The 11,200-nt window shown below is 46.1% G+C and overlaps 1 protein-coding gene across 1 annotated transcript in view; it reads left to right on the plus strand.

The window, feature by feature from the left end:
* Positions 1-317: 317 nt before the first annotated feature.
* The window catches only part of LOC308156305 (mediator of RNA polymerase II transcription subunit 13-like), a gene marked incomplete at both ends in the record, with an annotated part of 57,494 nt that continues 46,611 nt past the window's right edge, over positions 318-11,200 (plus strand). The window contains 2 exons of the mRNA XM_080529650.1: positions 318-389; positions 5,407-5,443. Coding sequence (XP_080385776.1) covers positions 318-389; positions 5,407-5,443 — 109 coding nt within the window. The remainder of the gene's footprint in view (positions 390-5,406; positions 5,444-11,200) is intronic.

Genomic DNA, 11,200 nt, shown 5'->3' on the forward strand with positions numbered 1-11,200 from the left:
GATCTGCGATTGCGAACACACTTGGATGTACAAAAACAAACCATTAGTTTTATTTACTATCAAAGGAGGTTATTGATACATTTTCTTAAGTCTTTTTATGAACACGCCCTCTGTTGATCCGAGGTTATTTTATGCCAGTTGTCATTATTTTGGAGCTACTTGAGAGGTTATAGCTGTTGATCCGGTAGACAATTACCCCTATTTTGGCGGTGGCGTGGCAGACTTGTAAGGGAACCGATTCGCCACCCCTGCTCGGTCTCGATACCGATCACGGATTTCAACATGCCCTGTACTGACGACCCGATCGGCGGACGATTATGACTACAGCAGGGAATTGGGTGGCTAACGGGGCAAGCCTTGAAGACTGCCACTCCAACCTCTTCTCTCTGGTACAGTAAATCACATAATGTAATGCACACAAAGGCACACGAGCGAGGCGTGAGCGACAAGTCATAAGACGATAGACAGAGAGGCATGCTTGGATCGGTAGGCTACTCGCGGTACAAAGGTGAACCGATTGTCGGTGCCGTTATTAAACAATCATTAACGTTACGCGAGCCACTGGTCCAAGCAAACTACCGTATTTTAAACCATATTTTAATTGTAAACGTCTTATTACAATAGATCATAACCTAACCCAGAGGCTTTGAGACAGCGTTGTTTTGTATTTAACACGAACAGCCTCATAGACATATTATTAATAGGCTATAGTCAGTTAATTATAGTCACTGTTTGGAAGTCATTTGTAGGCCTGTAATTACTAAACAATGATTCAACTCCTCTCTGTTGACATAGATACAGTCATATTAAATGATGCATAGGCCTACACATTGCATTATCGGACACACTTCCTATCATACTAAATAATGTAGAATACTGTAAATAGTCGATAACTGACTTGGATAGAGGATTTCACCCGAAGCCGCTAAGAAGTAGGCTATTTTTGAGTTGGGTGGAAAAATGTGAGGCATTTCCTGATCTTCTGCAAATAATTTTGTAATTGTATCAAGAAATGCACACAGCCCAAACACTACATGACACTGAGGGGTGTGCAAACAATGATTAAACACTTGGATTCCTGTGTAATGATGGATATCAAAAAGCGATTTATTCAACACGTTGCTGAAATAGTTGAAATAGCTCAGTTTCATTTATAGTTTATTATTTGGGTTAGGGTTAAAGAGAAATCAAATAGAGAGATACACATAACCAAACAAACACACAACATACAGTCATTACATAATACAGCCTATTTAGGAAATAATGTGGTTTAAAAACAAAAACAAAACATGAGTGTATGTGCCTGCTGGTGGCATATCTCCAACATCCAAATCGAAAGTTATTATTGGGGAAATCATCCGCAACCTATCTTACATGACTAAATAAACACTTCATCCTTCATTAGCAGATTGTGCTGTTATACCCCTAAGGGTACCCCACCTCAACCTCCAAGTCCCACACTTTGTCAGCAGTGTGTTCAGGCGGGGGGGGACCTTGCCCTCAGTGTGTTAACTGCTCCACTACTACAGCCAGTGGAGTGGAAAGGCATGTGGGCTTGTTGAGCCTGGGCATGGGGCTGGGAGAACCACAACAACAGGGACCCTGGGGGTATTGGAGGTTATGATGCTGGTTGTCTTGTAGAGCTGCTGGAGCGGCGTGCAGCAGCCTCCCTCTGGAGTGTCACACTGCAGTGTTTACATTAAAGATATCAGTGTTGGGAAGCTCGGGAGGGTTTGAATTGCGCCATAGGTTAACGAGGGGTATGTCCTACTGAAGTGTGTGCATGTGTGTGTGTGTGTGTGTGTGTGTGTGCTGTGTGTGTGACCCTAAGTGTGCTTGAATGTGCGTGCACATGCTTGAGTGTGTGCAATCTGTGCATGCTTGGGTGTGCTTGAGTGTGTGAGTATGTGTGTGTGTGTGTGTGTGTGTGTGTGTGTGTGTGTGTGTATGATTTATCCCCTGCCGTGCAAATTCGTGAAAACCCCCCCCGTGATTGATTTACTGTCCTACGACTGTTGGTATACATGCATTAATCCCATCAGATCTGGCTGCTTTTACTGTAGTTCAACATGGCTCCCCTGTCAGGCTGTCTCAACAGGAATGCCATGGAGATGGGGGGTAAACAGTGTAGGACTGTGATTATGGGATTGTTAACTTCCACAGTGTGCTTTCCCTCCAAAACTACCCTCCTCTCTCCTGACGCCGCGTAAGTCGTTTGGCGAGGCTCACCGCTGTTCCTGCCTCTGACCCGCTTTAGTCAGGAGAGAGAGAGAGAGAGAGAGAGAGAGAGAGAGAGAGAGAGAGAGAGAGAGAGAGAGAGAGAGACACACACAGAAGAAGGCGAGACAAGGGACATCTCCTTGTTGTGAATGTGAGTGTTTCTAAGTGCTTGTTAGTCTCTGTGATGGCTGTGAGCGAGTCAAAGGCAAACAGAAGGCTAATGACAAACCTGTGTCTCATTAGAGAGATAGAGGAGAGGAGGAGGAGTGCACAGAGTTCAGGTGAAAGAAGAAGAAGAAGAATAAGAAGCAAAGAAAACAGTTTGCAGGTGCTCGTCCTGTTCTGTTACTCCTGACAGTGACGAGCCTGCTCCTACTGAACTGAATTTAATTACTTGCGGATCCCCCGAGGTAAACGTTTGTCAGAGCCTTGCATAAACATTATTTAAAGGTAGAAGGTCTAACAAACAAAGATAGAACTATTATAATAGTCCTAATAATCACTATTATGTACGTTCCCAGCATTTATACCAGGGTTGAGGTCAATTCCATTGCAGTTCCGTCAAATTCAGGAAGTAAACTAAACTGAAATTCCAATCCCAATTACAAAACGTACCCCGACGAAGAACATTTAGAATTGGAATTTCAGTTCACTTCCCTAATTGATTGAATCGAAATGGAATTGACCCGATGCCTTTTCCACGGATAACTGTTTCTGTCCCCAGAGAGTGGTGTGGCTGAGGTATAGTGTTTCCACAGCTATCTATCTCTGGGTCACGTAGAGTATGCTGTTCACGGTTCTTATGTGAGGTTAGTGCTGCACAAGTGAAAGCTCTTGTTTGATAGCCTGTTGAACAGCATTCCAGTCCACAGTGACCTTGTCTGAGTGATTTACTGCTTGCTATTACTTCCAAGTCAATACAAACCTAGAAAATTATAGGCCCCGGCTGCATATCTTTATTAGAAACATACTACTATCACGCCTGGTTGGGAGTAACACAATAACATCAGATAATGAGCTTTTTTTTTTCACACAAATTGTAGTGCGAGACACAATAGCCAGGAGCCCCAAAAAACCCCAACAGAAATCACAGAAAAGGAAAAGAGTGTGGGGATTCTTGAGGAGAAGAAAGTGGAGGGTGAAGTAAGAAGTTAAGCAGTCTTGTTTCGAGAGAAGAATGTTTTCTTTCTTACTGCTGAAAAAAAAGAAGAAAAAAAGGCAGCCAGCAAGCGACTGAGTGAGTGAGAGAGCGAGTAAGCGGGAATCTGTTTTCGTTTTAGGAAAGTATTATGTGTGATGTGCATTTCCTGAGTGCTAGCCTCGGCCTATTTGAGAGAGAAAGAGAGAGAGAGGACAGGAGAGAGAGAAATGAGTGAGAGAGAGAGAGTGAGAGAGAGAGAGTGAGAGAGAGTGAGAGAGAACGAGAGAGAGAGAGAGACAAGCCGCTGTAGTCTGGGCAGGTTCTGTACACTGACTCATGCCGGAGTGACTGTTGAAATATGAAACGCAAGGAGAAGCTTACAGCCCCCATGACGCAGGGTGCATCTCTCTCTGCTTCTTTCTCTCTCACACACAGACACACACAGACACAAACACAGTGGGACACATGTACACGTGTACAAACATAGGTTGGATTCTCCTGCTTTAATTAAAGGAGTTCTCCCGTCCCCTAGACAGAGCTGAAACACTGGTAATTAAGTGTCGTCAAGTGGAGGTATAATGTGATCAGCTAAGAGCCGCTCATTAGACAAACTGTATTTCAATAGAGAGCTCCCATGTATAATGACAATGCTACTGTCTGTCATGGAGAGAGAGAGAGAGAGAGAGAGAGAGGGAATTACAGTAGGTAACAGGTACAGTGTAGCTGTATTTAGGTGGCTCTGCTCCTACAGTAGGGCGCTATGCTGCTAAGTTGCTATCATGCTAAGTTGCTATGATGCTACAACAGGCCCTGAACACAGCAAAGACCTAGGTTCTAGGCCCTGGACAATCTAGACAAATTGATGGCAGCTACTAGATTGAAATCAAGTGTAATACTGAAACACAAATGTGTACATTTCAAACCTGCAAACTGCGACACTTTAAATGAATGTGCAATAACACTATGTGCAATATGACAACCCTAGGGTACATAAGGTTCAGAGAATAGGAAATGTTAGAATAGGTATAGCATAGCATAGAGTACAGCACAGTGTTTTATTTGTATAGTATAGTATAGTGGATAGTGTACATAGCCTTTATTTATGTAAACCAGCTCCTTTCCCTTCTTGTTTTTAGTTTTTTTTCCTAGCACCAGGGGAGCCCCCCCTCCCAAATTTCGTTGTTTGGTACCTGTACTGTATTAATGACAATAAACACCATTCATTCAATGTTTCTACACTGCTCTGCTACTACACTGCTACTACCCTACTACACTGCTATGCTACTACACTGTTATTAGGCTTGCCACCTTTCTCACTAACAGATATGGGACAAAAGATGCCGTGCCACTGCAGGAATTGGCGCATTTAGGCTGATACGTACGCATGAGGGGGCCTGTGATTGGATGAATATACGGGACAAGGGAGGGTCCTGTTTATATTCATCCAGCCCAAAATACCGGACATCCCGGCTAATACGGGACAGTTGGCAACCGTAGCTGCTATGCTGCTATGCGGCTAGCTACCCTACTATGCGGCTACGCTACTATGTGGCTATGCAGCTATGCAGCTATGTGGCTGTACTAACAACCTGTGTCACTGTGATGTTTAAGGTGATGACTCCAGTTGTGGGAGCCCAGAGTCGGGGCCTTGTTCTCTCGGGACTGAAACAGCATCTGTAGCCAGAGAATCCATCCTGGGTAGCATCCGGGCCAACACGCACACACGCACGCACGCACGCACACACACACACACACAGGCACATGCAGGCACACCCGCACACACACACACACACACACACACGCGCACACACCAGCGCACACACACCAGCGCACACACATGCATGCGCACGCAAGCACACACACACACACACACACACACACACACACACACACACACACACACACACACACTGCTGCTCAATGCCCTGTGGTCCATCTCCATCTGGCTGCCTCTCTATCTGTGTGGTTCTAGCTGCCAATAGCCGACCTCCTCCCGGCTCCTCCCTCTCCCACTCTCCCCCTCTCCCCCTCTCCCCCTCTGCTAGTGTCGGGCCCTGTTAGCGCCGGTCTCACCTGGAGATAGTGTGGGGTGCTAACGCTAACGCTAATCTCCAGTCTGTCAGCAGGCCTCAACCCTGGTAGTGGCCTATCCACCTCCTTCAGGGATAACATCTGACTGCACACACACACACACACACACACACACACACATGCACGCAGACAGGCAGGCATGTAGACATGCACGCACATACACATGCGCACATGCACACACACACACACACACACACACACACACACACACACACACACACACACACACACACACACACACACACACACACACACACCCTTAGACCAATAGATTACTCCAAACTACAAATCGATCTATTAACGAGCCTTGTCTCTTCCACCGGGGCGAGACCCTGGTGATTGAAGGAGGGCAAGGCAGAGCTTGTCTAGGCCCTGCCAGGGACGTGAAGAACGGGGAAATGACAAGGTGGGGTTGGGGGGGTTAGGGACAAGGACGGCACAGGATGGAGATGGGGATGGTGGGATGGGAAGGCGGGGGGGGGTGTATTTTGGAGCATGGTGGCTTGAGTGTGAAATATGTGAGCCCTGCAGTGCCAGCTGTGTGCTATTCTTAGTCCCCACTGGTGTGCCTGCTTCTGCTCCTGTCCTCCCTCTCCTCCTCCTCCTCCTCCTCCTGCTCCTCCTTCTCCTCCTCATCCACCCTCCCCCTGTGACAGGGGGAGACAGGAGAGAGAGGGGGGAAGGGGAATTGGCTCTATCTTGCGCTACTACTGTTTCTAAGGGAATGTGTATGTGTGGTTGTGTGTGTATGTGTGTGTGTGTGACTGTGTGACTGTGTGTGTGAGTCCTGTGTGTCTCCCCACACACACACAGGGGGGATGTATCTGTCCTCTTCAACTTCCAAAAACCCCAACTCTGACTGTTTGAGTGACATATTGTCACACGATTAGCATTTCAGTCTTCTCCCCGTGGAGCGTTTTCACCCTCTCAAAAACTTTATTGTGGACGTTGGCCGGCGTCCGCTCGCCTCCGAGAGTCTTGACATGGACCGTGAACCTGATACTGTGTCTGGCCGCTCGCTTTGTTTTGAGATAAACACAGAGAGACACGGAGGATTACAGCTCTTGTCAGACAGTGACGCTGCAGCCACGTTATTGCACGAGGGGGTTATGGGCTTTGTTACGACAGAGCTGGAAAAGCTGTTTGTAATTACCCATAATTGACCCAGTCATTCTTTCTAAAGAAGATCTCTCTCTCTCTCTCTCTCTCTCTCTCTCTCTCTCTCTCTCTCTCTCTCTCTCTCTCTCTCTCTCTCTCTCTCTTTCCCCTTCTCCCTGCTTGTAAATTGGCCAATATTTCCTGTTAGTCTGCTTAGTCAATATCATAGTTGGCTGGCATTCAGCAGCTGTTGGTATTGTTGTTCAGGTTGAAGGCTATGGCTGCGTTCGTAAACTCGCTCTGAGAGCGAGCCGGAGCGCACACTGGGTTCGGGTACATCATAAAGGGATGAGTCATTTGATTGGACAAGAGGCATTCCATGAGTGCTGATCAGACTTCCAGAGCGAATTTACGAACGCAGCAGCCCGAGTGATGGGGCACAGTTAGAGGGGTTAGATCGACGGTCCGGTGATGTTCTCCACGGCGCTGCTGTGAATTGTAATTCTAACGATTGTGCGGTCATTAACCTCCCCGTGAATCAGACATGCTCTTGATGAGGACAAACACACTGATGTCCACGTTGTTGATTCGTAAACCATCGCGGCGCATTGATTCGCTCCGTGTCGTCTGCCGCCTGAGTGTGTGTGGGCTCTCATCTCGAATTAGCCGACATCCGGCCTTTTCAGATGGTAATGAAAATGTGTACCGCTCAATCTCAGCCACGGCTGAGACACACACGCACTACGCACGGGCACACACACACACCCACACAGACACACACAGACACACCACACACACACACACACACACATGCAGACACACACACACACACACACACACCACACACACACACACACACACACATACACACACACATACACACACACACACTATACACACACACACACACACACACACACACACACACTAATGGGATTTCCAATATGATATAGGGGCACGTTGATGTCAATATAGTTTACTACTCTGCCTAATCAACCAGTGGCGACACCGCCTCAGGGATGAGGAACACAGATGTTGCCTCGTGAAACAAGATAAGCTCCTTCCTTACCTATCTGTCAGAAGAGGAGATGGAGAGAGAGGCGGCCTGAGTGAACGGCAGTGGCGGGCTCGAGTAAGGTCACGTTAGGCTAATGTTGTTACTGTACGGTTGTCGTGAGAGAGAGAGAGAGGAGAGAGAGAGAGAGGCAGCTAGCTACGGCTAAGGTTGTGGGTTTGATTCCTGTCGGGACCGTGTGTATACACAAAATGTATGCACTTTACTGTACTGTTAGTTGCTTTGGATAAAAGTGTTAACGGCTAAATGGTATATAGTGTATGTCTGTACATCAAGGTAGTCATTGCAGGTCTCAGTAGGATTGTGATTCCCTGGCTGCCACTCCCACTTGGTAAGCAAACACCAGATTAGAGGCGCCAGCCAGGAGAGGGAGGAGCCAGATGAGGGAGGGGCCAGGGGAGGGAGGGGCCAGATGAGGGAGGGGCCAGGCGTGCTGCAGGTTGAAACCTGTTCAGGTGTCAGCACTGTCAGGGTGAATGCTCTGCTCTGCTCTGCTCTGCTCTGCTCTCCTCTCCTCTCCTCTCCGCTCCTCTCCTCTGCACTGTCAGGGTATAGACTTAGAATGTCTAGAATGGACCATGTTGATTTGAGTGTCTTGAGACTTATTCTAAAGTAGGGATGCACGATATTATCGGCACCGATATTTATCGGCCCGATAATGGGGACATTAATGTTTATCTGTATTTATCGGTTTTATAAAATTTAGCCGATATTTAACCGATATTATGAAGCCGGAAATATTTCTGCTTCCGGTTTCCGCGCTCTGCTTCCGGTTTCCGCACTCAGGCACGCAGTTTGTTTTGACGAGACGCGAGCGAAACATGCCTTCCCCGGTGTGGACATTCTTCACAGTTTCTGAGGCAGATATTGCGTTTGCAATTTGCAACACATGTTCGACAAAAGTTCGGAGAGGAGGGCAAAGGTCTACGAGTTACAACACAACGACACATCTTGTAGCGGGTAGATAGTAATATCCCTTCCCCTGGCCCCTCTGTTTTCCCTTGATAGCTGACAAGCTAACGGGTGAAGTAGCGAGGCCTGCTAGCAGCTAGCCTACAACTAGTGTTGTTCCGATACCATTTTTTGATCCCGATACCGATACCGATACCTGACCGTGCAGTACTTGCCGATACCGAGTACCGATCCGATACCACGGCGTTTGAAAAAACAAAACAAAAAAACATGTTTTTTGAGCCGCATACTCACCTCGATGTAAAATTATTGCTAACGCTTAGTCTGGCACTGCTCAAAAACCTTTGTAAAACAGGAAAAAATACCAACAGAGAGTGAATACTATAGAACTTTTTTTTATTGTCTACCTGGTATGGTGACAAGAAAATCAACCCCTTATAAAACCTGAAATGTGGCTCTCACAGATGCCAATCAGTGCAATATCCATTTAAGATATAAAACAGTCGTAGTAGTAGTGCAACAGCAAGTGAACATTTACAAACAAAATAACTTTAGTACTTCGGAATCGGAATCGGAATTTTTTTTTTGTTAGTACTCGCCGATACCGATACCAGCATTTTTGTGCGTATCGGTGGCCATGCCGATACTAGTATCGGTATCGGAACAACACTACCTACAACCCCTAGCCAGCAATGGCTAACGTTGAGGCTAGCGGACCTAGCACAGCCGAGACGTAAATGGCTAGCTGGGACACCCACTCTAAGTGCGCAGCGTGTCTGGGATTAATCCACGCCCAGGCCGCTGTTATCTCTACCGATGAGTGTATCCACTGTGCAGTGTTCCCAAAGAAACTTCTCCGCTGACGGCTAAGTCGCATGGCTAGCCCTGTCGGGAGAAGATCCGCTGCCATCACAGTCTAACGCGGACATGTCTCCAGGTTTACCGACACCATGCTGGGCGGACTTAGTGCCACATAGCCCTGACATCGGTTTCCCGGTACTGGATGACAAGGGAATTGACAGCTTTACCGCTGCTCGCTATTGTAATGTTCTTGACAGACCACGGACACGACTTTACTGTAGACATGTAGTTTATTTCTGTCTGGTTGCTGGCCGCGACCTACGGCAACTCCGTTGGGACACGACGGATACAGAAAGCGAATCACATCAGTGTGTTAGTGTGGTGTAGTGAGACAACACACAGTATGTTACAGCTATGACCCTAGGAGAGACTCGGAACAATGATGAGGTCGCACAACGCATCTAATTACTCTTAGGTGAGCCTTTTTTGTTTTCATAAAAGGAGGCCAGATCTTGACTAAAAAACGCATTGGTGCACTGTCTATAACAGATTCTGTTTGTTAGAGGAAATAATAAATGAACATTTGAAGAGTCAGAAGTGTTCTCTGTGTTGTGTTAACAATAGTGATGTAAGTTAGATTTGGTGAGATCACTATGGAATATTAAATCATCAATCTTTGCTCACTACATAGCCTTTCTTACCTTCAGTGTGCGCATGAACTACAGTTATCAACTGTGAAATTATATCTGAATGGTCTTTATTGTCATTGATATAGTACAGGTACCAAACAACGAAATTTGGGAGGGGAGCTCCCCTGGGGCTAGGAAAGAAAAAATAAAATAATAATAATAATATCGGTATCGGCATCGGTTATCGGCCACGAGAAGCGGGTAAATATCGGTATCGGTATCGGTTGGAAAAAATGCATATCGTGCATCCCTAATTCTAAGTCTATAGACACTTTCTGCTCTGCTGTTGTTCTCCCTGAAACCTACTGGCTGGTTTAGTCTAACGAAGCAATTAGTTAGTCGAGAGTATGCAGTAGAGAGGATACTGATCTAGTTGTCGTTTTCTAAATCAAACACAACTTCAATGCAGAAGAAATTATGATACATACAGTGCATTCAGAAAAGTATTCAGACCCCTTCACCTTTTCCCCATGTTGTTACATTACAGCCTTATTCTGACATTTATTAAATTTATTTTTTTCCCCTCATCCATCCATTCGCCCATACCCCATAATGACAGAGCGAAAACAGGTTTTTAGAAATGTTTCCTAATTTATAAAAAACACAAAACTGAAACACACAACCTTTTTTCGCTTTTGTCATTTCTCATTATGGGGTATTCTGTGTAGATTGATGTCGAAATTATTTTGCCTGATTTGCCTTGTTTCTGCAGCGATCATACATGCTTCATTCCTCCAGTCATAACCAGAGCCTCCTCGCTGTGCTAATTGAGCAATTAAGTCTGTAAATCTTTTTTTACAATTTATTTTTTATTTAAGTCAAATTATTTCATAACAGGCCTCTCTGGGAGTATGTTATCTGGTTGTTGTGATGTGAGCGCTGCTTGGGGGTAATCCTGGGGCTTTCGAGACACGTGTAGATCTAACACGTGATCGATACCTTAGTCTCTATTCCTATTGGAGTCTGTCTGTGTATTAGCCAGGTGTAGGGAGGCACACAATGTACATGTTATTAGAGGAAGGAGAGGAAGAGAGAGAGAGAGAGAGAGAGAGAGAGAGAGAGAGAGAGAGAGAGAGAGGGAGGGAGGGAGGGAGAGGGAGATAGAGAATTACCTCCCTCTGTAATTTGGAGTCAACAGAAAAAGGACCCCTAAACTGGTTGAAAAATGTTATC

Source organism: Nansenia antarctica, assembly GCF_963989245.1.
Source record: "Nansenia antarctica genome assembly, chromosome: 4".
In the NCBI taxonomy this organism is placed as follows: domain Eukaryota; kingdom Metazoa; phylum Chordata; class Actinopteri; order Argentiniformes; family Microstomatidae; genus Nansenia; species Nansenia antarctica.